We start from the raw sequence: 24,939 nt of genomic DNA on the forward strand, positions 1-24,939 counted from the left end.
GGATACCCGGAGATGACAACAACAACCGGAAGTTACAACATGCTTACCGCAATAGTGGTCCGTGTCCGCTATGCGGCTGCCCCCCCCCCCCCCCCCCCCCGAGGGGTCCTCCACTAAGAAAAGACAACCAATCAGCGCGAGCCAGAGGCAACCCTTACATTCGAGATAACAAACCCCTCCTAGCAAGTTTCACATACTTTTGGCATTTTATAAAGATAGGTTTAAGATATAGTTTTCTATAGTTGGATTATACAAATAACACATGTGAGTTACCTTAACCTCAAACAATAATAACAAGAGGAAAACATCAGCTCTGATCTCAAGCAGTAAAAAGTACCGCATACTCATTTAGCCTGCAGCTCTTCTAGACACTTGAGCTATTGTTCTTTAAGAATATTCCCTGCAGAATCTTTATTTCAAATAAAAGGTTTCACATTGCATATTTCCAGCTTCCTTTACACATACTGTTATTATTAATACAAAGTAATCAACCACACACATCTATTTAAAACAAGTAGATTTCCCTGATCGTTGAGATGCTGAAAATCTCAAGAAGAATGTCCCCTCCCCCAGCTCTCTCGTCCCTGTCATAAACGCTGCTTCCATTTCATATAGAGTAATAAAACATGTTTAAGCTAATTTCTCCACAATGTTTGTAGCCATTTAGTACCCACACATGAAAGAATAAAAACAGAGGAATCAAATAAAACACCAATACAGGAATAGTTGATAAATGATTATACAGGACATATGATCACAGTAAGGAATATATATACCGTTTTGAATAATTTTGTAATCCATTTCATATTGTGTACATTTTCAGAAAGTAGAAGAACTCCTGGCAGAATCAGAAGTGGAGGGTAGCAGTTTTGCTTCCACAGAGGAATCAATGGAGATGGCCACTGACACAGACATGGCACCGGAACAGGTTTGTGATTGCCCCCAAGTTTTGTTTTAGATGAGCACATTGGCTGGTTTTACCTTGCATGTTATCTTGACTGGCACACACAGTGGACACATGAAAAAAAACCTTCTTTGTAATATGCACACCTTAGATCTTACACTTGTTATGTAAAAATAAAAAAGCTTAGCATTAGTCTTGTTCCAAACACCAAACATGCAACCGGCAAACCAGTCTGCTAAATATAATTATTGTAGAAAGTTGCTAGTCAGGCATGATATTGACTTACATATGCATTGGCTCTAGCTAAGCATTACTGTAGGGTACATGTTTATCATGATAATATTGTCTAGAACTTCTAACCCCTCGAAAATATTTTACAACATCACACTATGAAATGTATGTTTTCACCTGGCAGGAACAACAGACTTAAGATCAGGCCTGCCAGACAGACTGGACTCCAACAGCTACTGTCAGCACCAAGACACAGACAGGGAAACAACTCACAAAAACAAAGACACAGTCAAAGGGTAATGCCACTATTGATTGGTTAATAGTACTGCACTATTAAATCAAAGTTTAATCAGTTCCTAAAAAAAAATGATGAGCGAGTGTTTCATATAATACTGTATGACAGTACGGGATATTCCTTCTAATGTTGAGTTTGTTAACTCTAAATAATAAGCAACAGATCAACATAGATTTGTGGTTTTATATAAACACAATATAGTATTCCATTGATCATTTCATTTCCAGCATGCCAGGTGACGCCCGAGATGCTGACTGCAAGTCTACCAGTACCAGGGAGGCAGAGAAAGCTGAAAGTCCATGGCACCAGAGACCCAGCTATACCTGACCAGCCACCACAGGCTGCTTCTAGCAGCAGAAGCAGCCAGGCGTCAAAGCTGGAGCAACACCAACTGGAAGACGCGTCGTCCAGCAGTCCAGCTGCACCACCATCAGTATCAGGCTCCTCAGACTGGGAACCCAGTAGCCCCATCTCAGCGGCTGATTCTTCTGACAAGTCAGATCTGTCAGAAAGTCGGGAAGCATTTGGGGATGAGATCTGCCACAAGGAACCCAAATACATCGTCTTTGGCTCCAGCCTCGGGAAACTCAGCATTTCAGCATATAATTCGAAGGCTTTACTGTACCAGCTAAAGACTTGTTTCAGTTACTTGGGAATGGGCGTCTTTGTACCGTGCTGAACCAGGTCCCCGTGCTGTATAATAGCTTGCAACGTTACGTCACATCTCCCATAGTGTGTCAAAATGGAGGAAGGAACTGTGATGAAGTTGTCAACTCCAAGACACACATTGCCAGGACTAAAATAAAACACAAAATCACTTTCTGAATCAATATAGTATCAATATAATATATACAAATAGAGCTGTTCATGTATAGACGTGGAATAATTACAAAAGAGAGATATTTCTTTTCACATTTTTAAAACTGTTTCTTTGTTTATGTTAACAGAACCCTTCTTGCCGGACTGCATTACAACGAGAATACCAGCAGACATACTGCAACTACGAAGGCGGGAGAACAGAGGTTCAAAATCCGCTACCCCAAGTACAAGGCTGGAGGTCATGTTGTAAAGAAGATCCTAGTAGAGGCAACATTCAGTGAGTTTGAAATGAAATTATGAAATAATATTGGCCAGATTGGTAATGTACCCGTACTAATGATTTAGTAACTAATTCAGTTCAAAACCCCAATTGAAAGAAAGATCTCGGCTTGATGACAGACACCATTTATTATTAGAGAACATTATAAAGTGCAAGTTTTGTATTCTGTCTTTGAACATTGTTGCAAGCTATGTGGATGATCTCATGAGAGAGGTGGTCGACCTCTGCAATAAACCCAGCGCAGACAGGCCTGTACAGCTGGAGGAGCCTCCCACTCTGTCCTCGGCAATGGAGAAGCCTGACAAAGCAGAGGCCATCAAGGCACATGCCAGTCGTTTCAAGACCAAATAGTCACTGTGCATCTTCAACTGTGGAACTGTATTAAACATTCACTTCAGAACTGTATTGTCACTGTCCTTCTTCATAACCGTGATAGTCCATGGATGGAAACTGTCGACGAATTTGGTTCACTGCACAAGAGGGCAGTGGCAATCTTATGTCGCGTCCTAGGTAACCCCAGCAAAGTCTCACCAGCTGACGGTAGGCTGTGTATCGGTGGCGTCTGCAAGATAAAACATTATAGCATTGATATGATGACAGCTACTGTCAAGAGACTACTACAAATGAAGGACAATAGATGATAATAGGTCAACTTCAAAGTTACATTTTCTTATACTCAGATCATAAAAGACTAATATTCAAACGTATAAAGTTGCAAAAGTTGTCATGACATCATATTAACTGATACATTTATATACTAGAAATAGACTTTATTGTAAATGGTGTTTGTAAGGCTTACTCATTGCCCTCTTGCTGGAGATGGCCATGTTGCCTGTATCCATAGTATGCTATACGCAGCACCCAGATGTCTAGACAGCCAGATCGGAAGCCGGGGTGGTCGATTATGCAGCTGTGGACACCATCCTCCTCCATGGTCCTGGTGACAGCGGGGATTTCCCGACAGCACACACTCTCGGCTACAGTGTCCATGTTGTTACAGTTGTCGCACTGACACCTAAAACATATAAAACAGATGTAACATTATGATTAGCAGGAATGCCAGGATGTTTCAGTGTTGTCAGGTTGCGACATTTTGCAAGGTAACTGGATTTTATCATTTTAACTTGGAATTGTATATTGTTGAATTTTATGCAGAAGATCCAATAAAGCTAGACTATGTGCGCATGAAAATAATTTCTTGTTCCCGCCCCCTGATTATCTGATAGGTTGAATTATTCCCATAAGCTGCAGATAAGCAGAAAAACAGGGCTGGTCACCCTGGCGTATGTTTTAATTCAATGACCAGAAAGTTCTAATTCTAGTTTAATAATAATCTAGCACATGACATGTACATAAGCTAATTATTTCCCAGAGGCTGAGCCCAAGCAGAGATTTTAAACAAGGCAAATCCCCCCCCCCCCCCCCCCCCCCCCTATTTTCAAATTGACAGTGACAGCACAGCCACTGCTAACCTGCTAACCATTCAGTGTTCTCTAGCCGGTCAATGTCTTCCCCATCGTCCATGTCGTCGCCATCATCCTCCCCACTTGACGTCCCTGACGGCTCAAATCTGTAGGGTTCAATGATGTCCTGCGCTTCCTCATCGTCACTTCCATCTTCTGTGCCACTTTCCTCATCTATCCTGTCCGAAAAGCTGTCAAAATCAATCATTTCTCTCACACTTGTATCACTTTCCAAAGTCTCCGCCATGTTTACAATCACAACTGGGCCCATCTTGTGACGTCACAGCCGCTATCGCCTGCAACTTCCGGTAGGCTCAGACGGCCATTATTATTAAAATTAATAATTAATAAATAAATAAATAATTACAAATTATTTTAGCCATGAACAGGCAAAATGATATGTAAGGAATGAAACTGCCATTTCATTTTGGCGCAAAAACATGCACTTCACGGGCACTTTCAAGTCCTGTTAATTAGTGATTCATGTCCAGAATGCATTAGTTAAGAAACGATAAGGATGTTGGGGTGTTGAAATGTGCGTGCGTTTCCTGCAAGACTCTTATCAGTTCAGGAGATGATTGGTTCACACACAAGTTAGAGAGACAATGGTCCTTCTGATTCTAAAGTAAGCTGACTTTGGGGTGAAGGGAAGTTCAGGAAAGGCCTTAGGCCATGGGAACAGTTAAGCTTTGTTATTTTCCTAATCCTAAAGATGTCATGAGACGATGACGTTTGGATATTTACAAATATGGCTTTCATAAAGAAAAACATGTGACTGTTGTGTGATAAGATACATGATAGGATGTGTGTGTGTGTTGAAGATGTTTAGGGGGAATGAGTATGTGTCCTGTCAAAGAGTCCTCTGTCATGACTCCAAATCATTGATTGGGGGATCTGCCTAAGGGCAGAGGGACAAACACACACACACACACACACACACACACACACACACACACACACACACACACACACACACACACACACACACACACACACACACACACACACACACACACACACACACACACACACACACACACACACACACACACACACACACACACACACACTGTGAAGCAACAGATGGAATCAACAACTGCGGACTCACTACCTGGGGTCCCGCCCAGAAGTGAAACCGTCCAATGGAACACTGCCAACTCACTGGCTAGCTCGCTCAGAAGGGAACCCGCCAATAACAAATAGCTAGGGAAGAGCAAGCGACGAAACTCCTCCCCACCTGTGTATAAATGTTGTGATCATTTTGAAGATCGGTGCTCTTGTTTTTGACTTGCCGTTCTTGAGACGTGTCTCACACGGTGGTAGAACCTGAGCCCGGAGTACTCTGCAGAGTGCTTCGTGATTAGGTGAATAGGAGATTGGGTGATGTATTGTATGTTTTTACCATTAAAGCAGATTATTGTTTAACCCTTATCCTGGTGCTTTGACTTTTCCTTCTTTTAAAACAAACTCATAGAGGAACGCGCGGAGCAGAGGTTCTGCCCCAACAATGGTCTGGTAGGGTCTTCCGCTGTGCTGGAGGTAAAGTGTCCCTACGGAGCCAGGGAAATGACAATTAGTGAAGCATTTCAAATCAAGGGCTTCTGTGTCAGTAAGGAAGGAGAAACATTCAGCCTGCGTGAGGAACATCCTTACTGGCACCAATTGCAAGGTCAACTTCACCTCACTGCAAGGAAGAAGAAATAAAAAAATTGTCAATTATTTTTCATTTACATTTACTCGCCTTTGCAATGTTGTGGTTGTTAGAATGTTAGGTTTCCTGTCAGCTCGTCTGTTGGGAGGATATAAAATATTAGTTTCATGGAAGTCACACCGTCACATATAAGAGCATTAAGACATACAGTACATAGGCTAAAACAAAACATCTAAAGATATAACCTTGCACTTTGATAAGTCTTGTGAACATTTTCACTATTTTGAAATTTTTATAGATGAAAATTGAACTAAAGAAATAAATGGTAGATTAATCCATATTGAAAATTGTTGGGGCAGAATCTCTGCTCAAAGCCGTTCCTATATGAGCGGGTTCTCAAAAGAAGGAAACATTTGAAGCAGCCAGGATAAGGGTTAAACAATAATCTGCTTTAATGGTAAAACATACAAATACATCACCTAATCACGAAGCACTCTGCAGAGTAGTCCGGGCTCAGGTTCTACCACCGTGTGAGACATGTCTCAGGAACGGCCAGTCAGAAACAAGAGCCCCGATCTTCAAAATGATCACAACATTTATACACAGAGTTCACTTCTGAGCGAGCTAGACAGTGAGTTGGCAGTGTTCCATTGGTCGGTTTCCCTTCTGGGCGGGATCCCAGGTAGTAAGTCCACAGTTGTTGATTCCATGTTGCTTCTCTGCGTGTGTGTGTGTGTGTGTGTGTGTGTGTGTGTGTGTGTGTGTGTGTGTGTGTGTGTGTGTGTGTGTGTGTGTGTGTGTGTGTGTGTGTGTGTGTGTGTGTGTGTGTGTGTGTGTGTGTGTGTGTGTGTGTGTGTGTGTGTGTGTGTGTGTGTGTGTGTGTGTGTGTGTGTGTGTGTGTGTGTGTGTGTGTGTGTGTGTGTGTGTGTTTCTGTCCCTCTGCCCTTAGTCAGATCCCCCAATCAATTATTTGGCGTCATGACAGAGGACTCTTTGACAGGACACATACTCATTCCCCCTAAACATCTTCAACACACACAAAGATCGTATCATGTATCTTTAACAGAAGTTAATTGTTCTTATCGCTTAATGGCTTCCCTGAACTTCCCTTCACCCCAAAGTCAGCTTACTAGGAATGAATACATTGTATTGATAAGCTCAAAAGGACCTTTATCTCATTTACTGCTGGGTGACCCAAGTCTCAAGGCCTCTTTTGGGGTCTGTAGGAGATAAATCATTAATTGTGCAAGGCTTCAACTGTCTTCCATCTGAGGCACATCTCCCTTTGGGCTAATCAATACGGGTTTTAGCAATTAGCAGAGGAAGCTAGAGACTCAGGGCCCCTTCCTTGCTGGGAACTGCAAAGCAGATGTCAAAGGTCATAAAACCACCCTTTTGACTACACTTGAAAAGTGGAAGAAAAGACTATTGCTTTAATTTATTATTACTAAGTAGTGGGACATTGTTTCAGGAATATATGAAAAGCCTCTCTATTATTTAAACAGTAAAAATGTACTTTCAAATTTAACACCCACGAATATATAAGGTGACATTAAAATGAATATACCAGATTGAACTTTCCTGCCATAACAGATTACTTTAATACTTCAAATAATCCTTCAAAATAAGTGTCAGCTGCTACACTAATTATAATAGTTATATTTCTTAATTAATTAAGATAAGATATTACTGTATTGATCCCAATTTGGGAAATGTTTGTGTTGCATAACAAGAAAAACAAAATATAAGTTATTATATATAGAAAAGTATGTGAGGGATGGAATATTAAATTGAATATAAATGTAAAATGTACATGTGATTTTACGTCCAAGAGAAGCTATGGAGCAGAGAGTTCTCTGCCAGCCAGAGGTGATTTGTTATTAGTTCAATATGTCAAACTGATTTCCCTGACTACAATCTTTAGTTACATGGTGAAACGTTATGCTGCTTGTACTAATAAGACTTATCATATAAGCCACACAGGTTTTAATAGGATTCATTATCTTTATTTATGTTGCGGTCTTTTCAGTAGCGCCATCTCTAAAACGGCGATACAGTCAATACCCATCATTTACATTTCACCGTGACATGGACAACAATGTAACGTCAGCTTACCTCATAGCACGAATCCAGACTCTACTTTGGAAAACATTGGCCAGGAAACGATAGAACAAGCACGTTTCATGCGAAGACCTGTGGCTGCAACCCGGAGCAAAGCAACAAACCATTGTGTAGCTAACTAGTAGCTTTAGCTAACGTTAGCTAACGTTAGCTAACGAAACAAACTGCCGAGTAAAATTGGAAAACACTGGTAATTAATTATTCTATAGTTTGTAAAACTACGGTGTTAAAAACGACAATTTCAAAAATACAGATTCTAATGGTCAGATATAGATATACAGATACTAAAGATAGGCAGGTACTTGCTTTCAAGCAGAACACAGGGGGAAACAAACTTAGAGGGAGTGTTTACGTATTCGGCGTAATGAAGTACAACGGCCTCGACAATTTCTGTAGTCCTATTCAGCCACTCGGTAACAACCATCGTTTTTCAGACACGTAAACTCTTCAAAAATCACCAGTGGCGTCACTGCTGATGTATTTAATGTCGTAGAACAAAACGTGATTTATCTCTTAAATTTGTGTCAACCACAGACCTTATTTCGAGCTATTTTCCAAAACCCTATGGAAAAAATGCATTGCTTTTTGAAGAAGGAACCGGAAGTGCTAAAAATGCTAACTTACTTCCGGGTTTTACGACGCATCACTGCGGTTCTCTTTTACATTACAAATTAATAAAAAATATGTAGGAAGAATATAAAATACAATACAAATAATTAGCATAAACATCAAATATATTCATATCAACAGTAGTTCTGAATAATAGAAATATAAAAAAATGTGTATTACTCTATAATAAAAATCGAAAAGAAAATTATGAATAAAACTTAATATTTGAATATTTACTTAAGGAACATAAGAGCAATTTAATATTAAGTACTAGTTTGACTACAGTAGAGTCTCTATCTAAAAAAACATGCTTTATATCACGCAATAACAGATACATTTTATGAACAAACATGATTTGAGGTTTATGATGATAGCTAATAGAAAACATCTTATCATGCCAAAAAAAGATTACACAATACGTACTGACTATGACCAGAAATTAAAAGTTACTTTATGATATTACACTGGAATTTGTGAATTTTAAAGTGCTACTAATTTAACTTTGATATCACACTTAACATTATTTTGAAGTTGAATACAATCAACATCATTTGACTTTAGTAATCATACATGGTTATAAGGAAGAATTTTTGTTTTGTTTCATGCCAATAACTAAAGGTAAATATAACTATATATATATATATTAGGGCCGGGACTCGATTAAAAAAATGTATCTAATTAATTAGAGGCTTTGTAATTAATTAATCGAAATTAATCGCATTTTTAATCACATGTAAATATTTGACCTGAGAACAGTGAGAAGCAATTGTTTTCACATGGATTTTAGTATACCATTGAATAATGACTGAATACATAAGCTTAAGCAACAAAACATTGTTTATTTTTTTCAAGGTGGTACTTAACCAAGACCAACAGAAAAGTGCAATTTTTGCCATAAAGTGTAGCAACAGCATATTTAGGAATATAGTACATTTCAGAGATTCAGGTAGCCTATAGGTAGGTAGACCTTCTGTAAACTATAACACTTACTTTTGTAAGTAAAACACAATACTTTCAAGTACATTCAGAACATTGGAAACCCTGACTATTAGAAAACATCTCTCTGTTGCTTCAGAGGCCATAACAGACTTTGTTGATTAAAAAAATCTAATCAATTTCAGTCCAACTCTCTCAATAACCTTGGCCAAAACAATAAACAGTTCAACATACAGGACTGTCTCAGAAAATTAGAATATTGTGATAAAGTTCTTTATTTTCTGTAATGCTATTAAAAAAACAAAAATGTCATACATTCTGGATTCATTACAAATCAACTGAAATATTGCAAGCCTTTTATTATTTTAATATTGCTGATTATGGCATACAGCTTAAGAAAACTCAAATATCCTATCTCTAAATATTAGAATATCATGAAAAAGTATACTAGTAGGGTGTTCAACGAATCACTTGAATCGTCTAATTAACTCGAAACACCTGCAAGGGTTTCCTGAGCCTTGAAAAACACTCAGCTTGGTTCAGTAAACTAAATCACAAGTATGGGGAAGACTGCTGATCTGACTGCTGTCCAGAGGACCGTCATTGACACCCTCCATCAGGAGGGTAAGACACAAAAAGAAATGTCTCAAAGAGCAAGCTGTTCACAGAGTGCAGTTTCAAAGCACATCCACAAAAAGTCTGTTGGAAGGGGGAAATGTGGCAGGAAACGCTGCACAACCAAGAGAGATGACCGCAGCCTTAACAGCATTGTGAAGAAGAGTCGCTTCCAGAATTTGGGGGAGCTTCAAAGACAGTGGACTGAAGCTGGAGTCCAGGTATCAAAAGTCACTGTTCACAGACGTGTCCGGGAAATGGGCTACAATAGCCGTATTCCCATGGTCAAGCCACTTCTGAACTCAAGACAACGGAAGAGGCGTCTGACTTGGGCTAAGGAAAAGAAGCACTGGACAGTTGCACAGTGGTCCAAAGTCCTCTTTTCAGATGAAAGCAAGTTTTGTATTTCATTTGGAAGTCAAGGCGCCAGAGTCTGGAGAAAGGCTGGAGAGGAGCAAAATCCAAGTTGCTTGAAATCCAGTGTGAAGTTCCCACAGTCAGCGATGGTTTGGGGAGCCATGTCAGCTGCTGGTGTTGGTCCACTGTGTTTCATCAAGCCCAGAGTAAATGCAGCTGTGTACCAAGAGATTTTAGAGCACTACATGCTTCCGTCTGCTGAAAAGCTCTATGGAGATGAGGAATTCATTTTCCAGCATGATCTGGCACCTGCCCACAGTGCCAAAACCACCAGTAACTGGTGTACTGACCATGGCATTACTGTCCTCGATTGGCCTGCAAATTCCCCTGACCTGAACCCCATAGAGAATATGTGGGGTATTGTGAAGAAGAAGCTGAAAGACACCAGACCCAACAATGCTAATGAGCTAAAGGCCGCTATTGAAGCATCCTGGGCATCCATAACACCTCAGCAATGCCACAGGCTGATTGCCTCCATGCCACGCCGCATTGATGCAGTAATCCGTGCAAAAGGATTCCCAACCAAGTACTGAGTGCATTAATGGACATTTTCAAATGTTTGATTGTGTTTTGCTGTTATAAATCTTTTTTTTTTACTTGGTCTGAGGAACTATTCTAATTTTTTGAGATAGGATTTTTGAGTTTTCTTAAGCTGTATGCCATAATCAGCAATATTAAAATAATAAAAGGCTTGCAATATTTCAGTTGATTTGTAATGAATCCAGAATGTATGACATTTTTGTTTTTTTAATTGCATTACAGAAAATAAAGAACTTTATCACAATATTCTAATTTTCTGAGACAGTCCTGTAAAGTGCCAGTTGCACCAACAACATAATAAATAGTTCAACATAAAGTGTACCATTTAAAATAAAATAAAAAAGTGCCAGTGATTGACCTCAATCCCTCCTATTCTTCCAATATCCTGATGAAAAATAAAATCTCTCTGTTGCATAGGCCACTGTTTGATCAACGCGAATTGGGTGTGGGTCCTTGTACTCCGAGTCGGGCTAACGTCCACGCTAGCTTCCACGCTAGCTGCTATATGTTTTGCATTGAGGTGATACTTGAGGCTTGATGTGCTGCGGTGATATGCAAATTCCTTTTGGATAATTTGCAAACAACCATGCTCTTATCGACGCTTCCATCCGTCCGTTTTTTAAAACAAAATGTCCCATCCACGGGGCCAACCAAAGCGGTCTCATCAGCTTCTTCGTTCATATTTGAATATTGTTCACTGTGGTTTGTTGTTGTCTGAAGTCATGAACGTTAGTTGATGCTCCAGTATAATCGGTACCCCTGAAACTCATCCAGTGAGAAAACGTTCCGCGGTGCAAAAATAAATAATAATAAATAAATAAATAATAATATTAAAATGCGTTAATTTTTGTGTAATTAATTAATCTTAATTAACGCGTTAAAGTCCCGGCCCTAATATATATATTTGTCTCCTAAAGTATTCATAATACAGTCTATTATACTGTCTCTCGGAAAAAGCCATTATTCATGCATAAATGGCAGTTAGTTTTGCCTATAAATATCTCATTGTTTTCTGCAAAACCCAATACAATAAAAGTGGCGAACAAAGTGGTGACTTTAATTTTTTTCTAACAAAAGCCGGAAAGAGTTTTGTCACTCAACAAATGTGCATAACAGTAAGTGTTTTTTAGAACATTACATTTACTGCATGTGCCTGTTCCATTGAAAAGTTTGACAGTTGGTTCTTTTAAATAACAATATTTTGATAAAAAAAAAAGAATAATATTTTATTATGATTATATTATGAGGCCATATAATGGACATTCATAGTGTCAATTAAAATATGAATTGCTACAAATAGTTAGATAAAGTGAATGTGGCCCCTCTGTATACTGTTAGTTAGATATCCTAACTTGGTTAGCCTGCTGAATAAATGATCCGGTACATTTACTCGGTAGCATATTTTGTCAGTCTGTACAATCAGTTGAATTTAATTGATTTTCCGATAAATAAAATTGGGAAGTATTATAATATATATATATATATATATATATCATACCGGCCAACCCTACCGATTTTCCGCCCAGAAATGCTGAAGGCTCTGGGCGTTGAGGGACTGTCATGGTTGACACGTCTCATCAACGTTGCGTGGAAGTCGGAAACAGTACCGAAGGAGTGGCAGACCGGGGTGGTGGTTCCCCTTTTTAAAAAGGGGGATCAGAGGGTGCGTGCCAATTACAGAGGCATCACACTACTCAGCCTCCCCGGGAAAATGTACTCTAAGGCAGAGGTTCTCAATTGTTTTTCAGCCAAGGACCCCTTACAAGATAGAGAATACACCAAGGACCCCCTCATTCTGATTTGTGATTTTGGGCTATATAAATAAAAATTGAATTGACTTGAATGTATGTCCCTTGGAATAATCTGACGTAGCCTATTTTTTACACTTCTATAGTCTTAGTTATGTGAAAGAACAACACAAGAGCAATGTATTAGAAATATATTAGATATGTATTAAAAATATTTGCACCATCTCAACACAGAATACCCATAAAACAATCAATCAATTAGCTGCAAGTAACACTGTACCTAAACAAAATATCAAAGGGAAATCAAGAGAAAAGTACGGAGACCTGGAGGGTTCATTGAGAGAAAAATAAATAAAACGTGGCCACGTTTTACTAAACCGTGCGCACGAGTTACTAAAGCGTGCGCACGAGTTACTAAAGCGTGCGCACGAGTTACTAAAGCTTGGCCTTGTTTTATTTAAATTGAGGGATTCCTGTCCGTGACTCACAGTATCTGCTGCCCACAGCTGTTTTATAGAAGGAAAACCTCCTTCACTTTATGAAATCTCTGCGGCACCAGTGGCCTGTGCTACGAAGCAGGATTCGCTATTTACACTATTCATTCATGAAGTATGACACTGCGCTGTCAGCACGCTTCTCCATGTTTGTGATTGGTCAAATGTTGCTAACCCCGTCCCTTTCACGTGAACGCGCTCTCAGCCGGTCAGAGAAACCCTGGTTGATTTACTGAGTTGATAACCAGCTTCGCAGGACCGCTTATCGACATTGCGTTTGTTAGGGTTAGTTAAGCCGGGTAAATCGAACATATCCAGGGTCTGTTGAACTGGCTCCGTAATACAGGGCTCTGGAGGCAGTAACGTGTAACTCAGCAGAATCTGAGAAGAGCAGCACCAGCTGCAAAGAGCTGTGCCTTTTACTGTTTACTTCATTGTGTTTCCCTTCATTAGAACCGCTGAATAGAGATCGAGGCTGCTACGTTTAACCACACACACCTCTACACACATCGAACTACCAGAGTATTCCGCCTTGTTTTATGAAGGAGATGTCCTGTCACCGGGGCGCATGTGTGTGTGTGTGTGTGTGTGTGTGTGTGTGTGTGTGTGTGTGTGTGTGTGTGTGTGTGTGTGTGTGTGTGTGTGTGTGTGTGTGTGTGTGTGCACGCTCAGCTCCGCTCTGTGTGCGTGCTCGGTGTGCTTGTGTGTGTCCGAAACCACCGGCATTTGTTTTCAAATGACCACGAACAGTAATTTACACAAATCTGGTTCTCCATAGTTATATGTGTATTCCCAAGTGAAAGAAATTCGTTTAATCTTAATCTCGATGTGATAGTCCTGCCGGAGTAGACCGGAACGAACGATACTATCATAAACAAATGCCGCCCCCCACCCCACACAAACACACACACACACACACGTGCGCGCGCACACACACAAAACGAGGCCACGCTTTAGTAACTCGTGCGCACGCTTTAGTAACTCGTGCGCACGCTTTAGTAAAACGTGCGCACGCTTTAGTAAAACGTGGCCACGTTTTATTTATTTTTCTCTCTATGAACCCTCCAGGGCTCCGTAGAAAAGTGATCATTTGAAGTGCATTTCAGAACACACACACACACACACACACATAAAGATAACACATCAAGTGCTTCACTCTTAGTTAAAATTAAATGATTTATAAAAGTCTAATCACAAAATAAATGCAGGCTATAAACAATAGACAAGTTTACGCGACAAACCACGGGTAGCGCCATAACCCTACACAAATGCACTTCATTTCCGCCGGAAGTCTTTTGCACAGCGTCTGTCGGTGTAAACCGGTGTAAACAGTCAGACGGGCACTGGTGTAAACACAGCGATTTCGATGCTAACAGTGATGCTAGCTTGGGAACACGATTCTACTTCTTTGACTGGAGATGGCGTTACTCTCCCCCACCCGAATTCAGTGCAAAACTGGGAGGATAACATGACGACGTGGCCCAGCATAACGTACAGCAAAATTTGCTCCTACTTCGTTCAATCCATGGCAATAGATGGAAAAGCAATGGACAGTCTGAAGGCATATCATAAGGCTGCGCACATTCTACTTTGCCCACATGCTCCCGAAAATTGTTGACGATTTTGTTGAGGGAAGGTTACAGTTCTGCAGTAAATATCTCAGCATTTTAAAACCAAAATAAACTGCCTTATTTAGGTCATGCCCACAGGAGCCAACAGTTGTCTGTTGTTTACATAATGCACAATTTACATGATCTCGTTATGCTGTGCAATATATCATATGTGCCTGTACTGTTTGAGTGAAAATAAAGTTTGATGTAATTTAATTTCATTATTGCACTGTTATTGCATTATTGCATTTCATATGTTCCTTAGAGTGCTACAATTTCTTTTAACACAGTTCATCATTCATATTAAGCTCATACTGTACATAAATAACACTGAATGAATTAATTGTTGAGAGGAAACTAAAGAAATGGCTTCAACAAGAAAGATCACATGTTTAATCCTAACAGGTATTACAAATTAAAATATAAAAGCAGCCCACACAATTACATCACTATGAAAATATTCATATATAATATTAAAAAATACAATGCATGCAGTATTTGTTGTGGTTATCTGTATTTAATGAACAACATGGCTGGGTGCTGGGTGCTGGTTTGTGGTCGTAGCACTCTCTATCTAACCACTCGTTCAGGTGCTTTCTCGAGTGATTGCAACCAACTACCGCACACGTAGTTCCCGAACCACTTTTATTCATGTTGTAATTGTTATATCCTCTTTGTCTCTGCGATATCAGTGCTTTGTCGGCACAACGGAGCTAGCTAGCAAAACAAACCCAGTCCGCCAAAACGGAAGTGCATTGCATCGAAGGGAGGAGTTCAGGATGTAGAGCGGAAACGGCTCAATAACTTGTGTATTGAACACATGCCTGCATTGCAACATATATCAAGTAAATTGCAAAACAACTGCAACTGCATTGCTACAATCCCAAACCACTACTTGTAATGGCAGCCAGCTCTGGACACTATTGGAGTGATGCAAGGCAGTCCATGAAGCTGATTGCTTCTCTCTGCAAGTGAAGACACACATATCAAACTAAATCAATAAATGCAACATACAGTATCTGACATTTCTGTTGCTCACACACACACACACACACACACACACACACACACACACACACACACACACACACACACACACACACACACACACACACACACACACACACACACAGGGGTTAAAGTGGGCCGGAACGATCCAGAACAGCGTTCCGGCACCTTCAATTAATAAGTAAATAAATCTGATTGGCAGTTTCATACATAATAATGTTAAGTGAGTTCACAGGGTTGCCAACTCTCACACAATTGATATTTTTCACACGCTCTCAGCCACAAGTCCATTTTCTCAAGCAGTGAAAAACAAATTCATAACTGATAATGTCATGGTGCGAAAAGAGGACACTTCTGCACATTGCGCAACAGCAGCACCAGGCAGCAGACCATCTGAATAGCGAGAAATATACACAAATGTATTATATTGTAACTTATTCCCATGCATGTTGCTCAAAGTAATCTCAGTCAGTCTCACTTCTGCGGCTCTCCCTCTCCTCTCGCGCCAGTGCGATGAGCCGCGCAGAGCCGGACACATCAGTGGACTCATCCAATTGAACCGCGAATTTAGACCCTCTTAGTCTTTCCAGCAGTTGTGATTTGATATCAGCAGACATGTCCTAAATTCGTCGTCTGCTCTTTAGCAGAAACAGACGTAACATTAACCATCCGTTGTTGTTGCTGGCGGTAGTCCTCGCCCTTCCTCTCAAAAAAAGCCCGGTCTTTTTTTACATAATCTGGATGCTTGGTCTCGAGGTGCCTCTTCAATTTGGCAGGCTTCATCGCCTCATTGGCAAGACACCGCAGGCATATCAGACATTTCGGTTTCCCTTCCACTTCAATAAATCCATATTGGAGATACTCCTCATCGTATTTCCTTACTTTTGTTTTTTGTTTTTCATTTACTTCATTTGTAGCCGTAACCGGTCGTTTTAAAAATCTGTCCATGTTCGTAGTATGCTAGCCGTGTTATATCTCTATGATGCTAGCAGTGGCGCTCTCTGACTGACGTACCAGTTATTGTTGTTTCCATGGTAACGGGTGACGCGCTTGATTTTTAAATGTATAGATAACACCTTCTCGAATTGGACTGCGCTGCGTCCAGTGGACCTTTAATGAAACATGCTATGTGGGAAACACCATATCCCAGCGTGTATTGCGGCTACAACATCCAAATCATCGAGCTTGAACCGGGCCTACGTCTGTTTCCGGTGACTTTATTTTGAAAATCAGTTCCTGACTGACGGCTAAAAAGCCCAATATTATAGAATTAAACGAATAAATAAAAACAAGGATAATTGTGTGTTATTGTTGAGTAAATAACAGTGTGTTATTTAGAAAAGGATAACAAATTTGAAGGAAAAAAAGATTAAAAAGAATACATATTTCAGTATTTATTTTCCTCACAGACGGAAAAAAAAGTCAGACATTATACGAATACAAATAAAATCAATAATTGTGGCTTGATATTGAGTAATAACATGTTTTTAAGGACAACACAGCTTCCGGTCTTCTCAGACCCGACCGTATCCATTTGTGTCTCATATGCATGCAAAACTCGGACTCAGTACTCAATGGGAATAGTTGGCGTATGATAGGCACGCAAAATCGGACTTTCGCGTATCTATTGCACGCATTTTCCAATGTGTAAAGTTGTGTCATTTATACGCAGACTGAAGAGAGTGGGTTGGTTTTATCGATTGTTATGCTTTTATGTGTCTGTCCATAGCCCTTATGTGCCTTTTATCTATTCTTATGTGTGCCTTTTATCTATGATTGTAATATTATATTTTATTATAATGTTATGTCTGCTGTGAAACACTTCGGTAAAACCGTCTTTAAAATGTGCTATATACAGTAAATAAAGTGGATTGGATAGGTCGAGAATACATTTTTTCATTTATGGAAGATGAGCAATATATACAGATGTAGCGATTCATTTCAGACAGTTTGAAACGCGAGGGCCGTGATTGGTACGTGATCTGCCCTCGCTCAAGAGAAAACCTCCAGCTTGACTTGAGACCGCCCCCGTGATAGATAAATGTAATTATAATGAAGCCAGCTGCAATGGATCATTGATCCACCAGAGGGTGCAGTGGGGTTCCACACTGGAGCTCATGTGAAATAAAGTCAGATACAGTACGCTGGATGTACAACGGAACTTTGTTAAGATCCATATGTCACGGATATCATACTCTGTGCTAAATAAGAGACATTTAATCATTTACAAAACATCACCATGTTATTATTTAACAAAATAATGTTGTTTAGTCGAAAAAAACGAACAGGAGGAAATGCAGCCCGGCTCTCGATTTTTAATCCTAATTTAATCATCATCTTCACCACGATAATATATGTTTATGTTCGGCGAATTGACATGAAATCACTGACACATATGAATATACTGTATTCAACTTCATTAAAACGTTATTAACGTGCCTAAACTCAGTAATTCACTGAAAATATTTATATATTAATACAGCCTCGTCGGCAGATCAGGATCCCAAAGCGTGGTGGAGGGATCCTGATCTGCATGACGCGTGCTATTTTCCCCATAAGGAACAAGTCGCTGCAAATGATCCCGCTTATTACACGGCCACATTCTCAACAAAGTAACGACATGACTCCCAGTATTAATTGAAATGCTTTTATGGATTTAGAAAATGTTTTTATTGATTTAAATTGACATGCATCCGCTAAGAAAAATAGTCCGTTGTTACCGTTTTTTAAACAGTCTGAATGAAACGGCAGCTGTCAGCTGTGTATTTACACAACTAATGGCAGATCAACCACAGCTCTCTCCCCCCCCTCCCCCCCTGATCTTTCTTCTCCAGCAGCTAAATTAACTGTAGGTTACTCTGAGTGACCATAGACTGTATGTGACAAGCTTACAGTTAGTGACGTAACAACACCATAAAAGCTGGTGGGTTGAAAGCAATACGGGAGGTAAAAATAACTAGAATAATTGTGATTCATTTATTGTGGCTTTTATGTTTTTAGGTATAAAATGTTATGTAATTCAGGCTTATAGTTCACCCTTCTCTAAAAGCCTTCAACAATGACAATATTCATAGTAATTTAATAAATCCTTCCAACACACATTGTAAAGAATAGCCTACTGTAAGTTAAGAAATCATTCCAATATGTACATCTTCTGATGTAACAAAAATAACATTATAAATAGTAACATAGCTGAACATGGTATTGCACATTTAGCTTTGAGTGTTACTGACCTGAGATGTTTTTATTACATGAATTAAGGTGACTGAGGCTTTTTAACATACAGGGATGCAAACTCATCAGGTATGAAAAAGGTGACAAGGATCCGAGCCCCCGGCTCCCCCACCCCACAGAATATCGGCTTGCAAATGAGGAATAACAGAGGATATTAGCAGAACAACTAAAGCAGCCGTGTTAATAATAACAGAAACGCCAAAGAGAATAGAAATATATAAAATAATTTTTTTTAAATTGTGTGGCAGTCAGTTTATAATTTTGGCAGCACTGTTGAGCATTTTGAAAATGTATTTTCATGCCTCTGTGCAAGGCTTAGTCTTTCTATCTTTATAGCCACATGGTGTAAAGTAACTAAGTTCATAAACTCAACAAGTACTATACTTGGGCACAATTTTGAGATACTTGTACTTTATTTAAGTATTTCAATGTTTTGCTACTTTGTTCTTCTACCTCACTACAGTTCAGAGGTACATGGTGTACTTCTACTCCACTACATGTATTTAATACCTTTAGTTACTTTACAGATGTGGATTGTTAGAGATTTGGAGGATGTTTAAAACCAACCTTGTCTCTGCGTGTCGTTTGATAAGCTGGGTAAATTCGTAAAAAGGAAGGGATTAAGAAACACCAGAATGCAAGTGAAACAATAATGTTGTTTTAATGATACAAGGTAACAATACAAATGCAAAGGAATCACGAAGCACTCTGCAGAGTACTCCGGGCTCAGGTTCTACCACGTGTGAGACAGGTCTCAGGAACGGCCAGTCAAAAACAAGAGCGCGAACCAAAGGAAAACACAGGCTTTCATACTAAAACACAGGAGGAGGTGTGTGCGTGCTTTCCCCCAGAGGTCATCTTATTGGGAGAGACCAACACATGGCCTGTCGCACCCAATCAGTGCGACACAGCAGAAGAAACCCGGAAACAAAAAGTCTCTTTCAGTTTGACGAAAACCAGATACCTTTTGGTGTCTGGTACGAACCTGCTCTAAACAACAAGTTTCCTTATCTTATTTCACATCTTGCAGCCAGCACACACACATCCCCTTTATGGCCCTTTGTCCCTGAGTCCATCTTCCCCCCTCAGGTTACCACACACAAGTTAAAAGTATGTTTTAAGATATAGTTGTTATAGTTGGCTAAATATACGTAATACATGTAAATCACTTTCATATCAATAATAACGAGGAACACATTACCTATGCTCTTAAGCAGTATTAGAGATGCTTTTCAAATAGTCAAACTTCACACAGGCCTAATATAGAGAACACACTCATTTGTCCTACAGCCCCTCTCGCCATTTGAGCTATTGTTCACATCTTTACTTCAAATAAAAGGTTTCACATTGTATATTTCCAGCTTCCTTTACACATACTGTTATTATTAATACAAAGTAATTAACCACACACATCTATTGAAAACAAGTAGATTTCCCTGATAATTGACAGGCTGAAAATCTTAGGAAGAATGTCCCCTCCCCCAGCTCTCTCGTCCCTGTCATAAAAGCTGCTTCCATTTCATATAGAGTAATAAAACATGTTTAAGCTAATTTCTCCACATTGTTTGTAGCCATTTAGTACCCACACATGAAATAATAAAAACAGAGGTATAGTTGAACAGTAATCATGCAGCACATATATTTACTGCAATGAAAACACACACATTTGCCCTAAGCATGTGTAACGCACCCTCTTCTTTTATGAGGGAAACATTCCAGAGTCTTGGAGCTATCCCCAAATTAGGATGTCCCCTGCTCCCATCCTTCTCTAAACACAAAGACTTCACCTCAATATATTGGGGAGGGAAAATATACTTTGTCCCTTCAAATTTAACACACATTCTATATAAGGTGACATTAAAATGAATATACCAGATTTAACTTTCCTGCCATAACACGTTACTTTAATACTTCAAATAATTCAAATAATCCTTCAGGATGAATGATGTGAAATATAATCAAGTGTTAAATCAGACTTTAGTTCCACCTGGAGCAAATCCACAAGCTACCCTGCAGTATACAAAGTCATTCAAACTAGCTGCACCTTTACCAGCTTTGAGAACACTTTCATGATCAATCATTATAAAACATATCATATATATTATTCTGAAATGGACCAATCTGCACAATGACTACTTTTACTGTCGCTACTTTCACTATATTTTGATGAGAATACTTTTCTACTTTTACTTGAGGAACATTTTGAATGCAGGACTTTTACTGTAACAGAGTATTCCTACACTCTGGTACTTCTACTTTTACTCAAGTACAAGATCTGAGTACTTCTACTTTTACTCAAGTACAAGATCTGAGTACTTCTCCTTTTACTCAAGTACAAGATCTGTGTGCTTCTACTTTTACTCAAGTACAAGACCTGAGTGCTTCTACTTTTACTCAAGTACAAGATCTATGTGCTTCTACTTTTACACAAGTACAAGATCTGAGTACTTCTACTTTTACTCAAGTACAATATATATATATATATATACTTATACCACCTCTGTTTATAGCCTATGAAAAAAACTATTAGAAATAGAAGGCTAAAGCTAACGTTAGCAGATAGTGACAATGTATGCTAGCTACCTAGCTCAACGATTCCTTAAATAATATTGCCACAGAAAAACTTTTCAGTTCACATCACGCTCTGCCGCTCCAACAGGGTTATGGCTAGAAAGGATCCGTCTAGTGTAAATATGACGTCACGTTCTCGTTGTAACTCTCGTTGTAATCAGAGCGGCTCGGAAACACATCTACAGCAGTAACATAATGCAACATACACATTAATGCAGCAGCAATATTAAGAGAAAAAAATCAGACTTAATAGTAAAAGACTGCAAGGGAACATTTTATTGCACCAGGTGCTATCTTGGGACTCTTACTGCGACAACGTTGACTTGCCTGTGAATAAAAAATAAACCATAGTGTTGGTGATCTACAGTGTTGTCATTTTTCTTTGAACACCAACAAGACCGCTAACACCCTATTTCAACAATCACACTCCCTGTCATTGACATAATTAATAGATAGTTTAGCTTCTCACCATCATTTGCTGTGGCCAACTGATGTTAACGATCGTAACTAAAAGGCTGCCTGCCAAACGTACACGTTCAGCCACGTGACATTCAGCCAAACTCTCGCGAGAGTTTTACACAAGACGGATCCTTTCTAGCCATAACCCTCCAACAGGGAGCTCTGCTCTGAACCCCTGAACGGCCCGTTCTAACAGGTGTTCACCAGTGGTCCAGTTTGTGCCACAGTGACTCCGGACGCACAGTTAATATTAACGAACGCACCCGTAGGTAATGTTGCTGCTGAAGCTAGACCATCATGTCGGAGCAGCAGAGCCTTATTATACATCCACCATGAGCAGAGCCGACAGGCAGGAAGACTCGAGCACACAGCTCGCACTTTATTATAATATATATACAAAAGAACACCATGCGTGTCATGATGGCACATACAACCCAGTCTCACGGCATTTCGTGTTCACCAACACGATTTTTAATCTATTGATTAGTGTTCACCAACACGATTTTCCCCTTTTTTTCGTGTTGCACTGCACGATTTTAAAAGCAATGTATTTCTATTGGTAGTCTTTCCCCTTTTTTTCGTGTTGCACAGCACGATTTTAAAAACAATGTATTTCTGTTGGTAGTCTCACGGCATTACGTGTTATAGGAAGACCGGAAGCTGTGTGGTTCATAAAAACATGTTCTTACTCAATATCAAGCCACGATTATTGCTTTTATTTAAAATCGTATCATTTCGGACTTTTGTTGCTGTCTGTGAGGAAAATAAATGGGGCTCATTTTTCCTTTTAATTTGTTATTCTTTTCAAAATAACACACTGTTATTTAGTCAACAATAACACACAATTATCCTTGTTTTTATTTATTTGTTTAATTCTATAATCTCTGGCTTTTTTGCCGTCCTTCAGGAACTGAATTTCAAAATAAAAATAACCGGAAACAGACGTAGGCCTATAAGGGACATTTCGAGCATCATCGAGTTTAGGATGGCCGAAGACACTACACTACCCATAATCCCCAATTAAAATGAACCGATTAAACATCTCTCTGACACAGTTTAAACGCATTTCAAGTGGAAGAATTGTTCGTGTCTCCTCTTCGTGTCTCGGGAAGCTGGAAGCTGTATTATTTTCAAAAAATTAAAAAAATTAAAACATTTTTTTAACCATAACGGTTATTTTACACAACATTGAGTCAAACTTATCCTTGTTTTAATCCTTGTTTTATTTATGTTAAATTGTTGTTGTCGGTTAATTTTCCATTTTATTTATTTTGGTTTAAGATATCATTATTTTGTATTTATTATTATCATGTTAGATGTTTAAACTTTTCTGCATTTTATAAGGCAATATATACTTTTTTGTTTTTGTCCGTAGGCTACTTAGGTTATTAAAGAGTTATCGTGTCAAAATATAGGAAATGTATTAATATTTTATTGTATAATCGGTACAGGAAATTACATCATTCAGAGCACCACCTATTGGCCAAAGACGCTGCCACCGGCATTGCGATCCATCCTCTGACAAAGTAAGTTGGGTCACTAAAGTCTGATACATGTTTCGCTTAGATTTAATAATTGGGGCTTTTTTTTAAGCCTTTACTCACATGGTTCATCATACATACTGAACTGTTCTAAGTCTGAGAAATGCTTTCGCCATAATCAGCAAAGCAACATTAATGTGAAATTGTTCTTGCGGGCGGCTAGCTAGCTAGCTCACGTTCAACATAAGCTTAAACTAGTTTAGCTACATTTATATCAGCTCATAAGTGGTGTGTGAAAAATATTTGTCTTAATTACGGCTACATACGTCGGTGTTAAAGTGTGAGTTATACATTATCTTAATCGCTTTTGTTTTACACATGACAGTACTAACGCTGGCCGACATTTTAATATATGTTTGGGGGGGAGGGGCATAGTCCACGTCCATGTGCTTGTTACGCATATGAAACAGGAAACACGTAAATGAACTCAGTCTGTCTAAAGTAGTTAAACCGTCACAATGTGCATTTAAAAAAAGCTAGTTTTAACTACATAATTCACTTTTTCTGTTGTCTCCTGCAGCTCCTGTACCCGCACCACAAACCCATACACTGATCTACACCATCATAAAACCAACGGCACTTTTAAGAGCCAAGCTCAACCTATCTCTCTGTCTATCTACCTACCTTTCTTATAGTTATTGTCTCTATCTTTTTCTATCATTCATTATCTATTTTTTCATCTATCCATCTCAATCTTACAATCTGTCCCTCTATCTCTGTATGTCTCATACAGCAGCTGTTGCATATCTGTTGTGTCTGTATGTCTGTCTGTCTGTCTGGCTGTGTTGCAATGGCAACAAAACACAACCCAGACCCCAATAATCCCAGATCCAAATAAGGGAAACGCATGGCTCTTGAGCTGAAGCATGAATACATGCTAGCTGAAGCTAAGGTTGGTGTTTTAACCCATATGACCTTATTCATTTCCCACTTGAATTTGGCACTATCTGTTATCCAAAAAATGCTGAAGCGGCCAAGAGTAACTGGATTTTGGATCAATGTATAGGGCCTTTGCAAAACGGTTCATCATTACAACATGGGGGGCAGAGGCTTACTAAATAAAGCTTGTTCAACTTTTTTTACTTCATTAGTTGTATATGGTAGGAAAAACTTGAAGCAAAAATGTTCTTCAAGTGAATTAATTTACTTTTATTTGTCCACTGTCATATGGTATCAGTTTATCAGCAACATCAACCTTACATGAGTTGTTACTTGGTCACAGAAAGCAGCTGAGGAGAGGAAATGGGCATGCTCTGTAGGAGACACTTTACAGTCCCTGTGTAGGACGTGGCAAGCCGAGAGGGAGGCGTGGAGGGTGACGCCAATGCTCAGCGACAGGTTGAAATCCCAATTATTTTACATTTTTATGAATTTACTAAGTAAATGGTTGGAA

General features: G+C 39.3%; 1 protein-coding gene and 1 long non-coding RNA gene across 3 annotated transcripts; one reads left to right on the forward strand and one right to left on the reverse strand.

Moving 5' to 3' along the window:
* Positions 1 to 226: 226 nt before the first annotated feature.
* On the forward strand, positions 227 to 24,723 carry LOC307035165. The gene is made up of 3 exons (XR_013807037.1): positions 227 to 2,526; positions 23,457 to 23,531; positions 24,067 to 24,723. It is a non-coding gene; the product is annotated as an uncharacterized lncRNA (long non-coding RNA).
* Positions 2,660 to 8,280, reverse strand: LOC307035162 (uncharacterized protein). Of its 2 annotated transcripts, XR_013807034.1 has the most exons (5): positions 8,117 to 8,131; positions 7,759 to 7,842; positions 4,010 to 4,166; positions 3,329 to 3,544; positions 2,660 to 3,091 (listed from the first exon to the last, which is right to left on the reverse strand). XR_013807034.1 is itself a non-coding variant. In XM_079674219.1 (4 exons), exons 1-4 carry the CDS (start codon positions 7,869 to 7,871, stop codon positions 2,938 to 2,940), a joined length of 645 nt encoding a protein of 214 aa, XP_079530345.1. In that variant the 5' UTR covers positions 7,872 to 8,280; the 3' UTR covers positions 2,660 to 2,937. The 2 variants fall into 2 exon arrangements, 1 of the variants encoding a protein (XP_079530345.1); XM_079674219.1 differs by having other exon boundaries at positions 4,010 to 4,171; positions 7,759 to 8,280.
* Positions 24,724 to 24,939: the final 216 nt, after the last annotated feature.

Source organism: Notothenia rossii, assembly GCF_949606895.1.
Source record: "Notothenia rossii genome assembly, chromosome: 4".
NCBI classification, from domain to species: domain Eukaryota; kingdom Metazoa; phylum Chordata; class Actinopteri; order Perciformes; family Nototheniidae; genus Notothenia; species Notothenia rossii.

What these genes read in the sequence shown, in the direction of transcription:
- LOC307035162 (XM_079674219.1), bottom strand. Translation starts at nt 7,871, where the DNA reads ATGGTTTGTTGCTTTGCTCCGGGTTGCAGCCACAGGTCTTCGCATGAA. An exon ending in GTCTGGATTCGTGCTATGAG is followed by an intron (nt 4,172 to 7,758) that starts GTAAGCTGACGT and finishes CTTTTCGGACAG; the next exon opens with GATAGATGAGGAAAGTGGCA. An exon ending in CTCCAGCAAGAGGGCAATGA is followed by an intron (nt 3,092 to 3,328) that starts GTAAGCCTTACA and finishes TTTATCTTGCAG; the next exon opens with ACGCCACCGATACACAGCCT.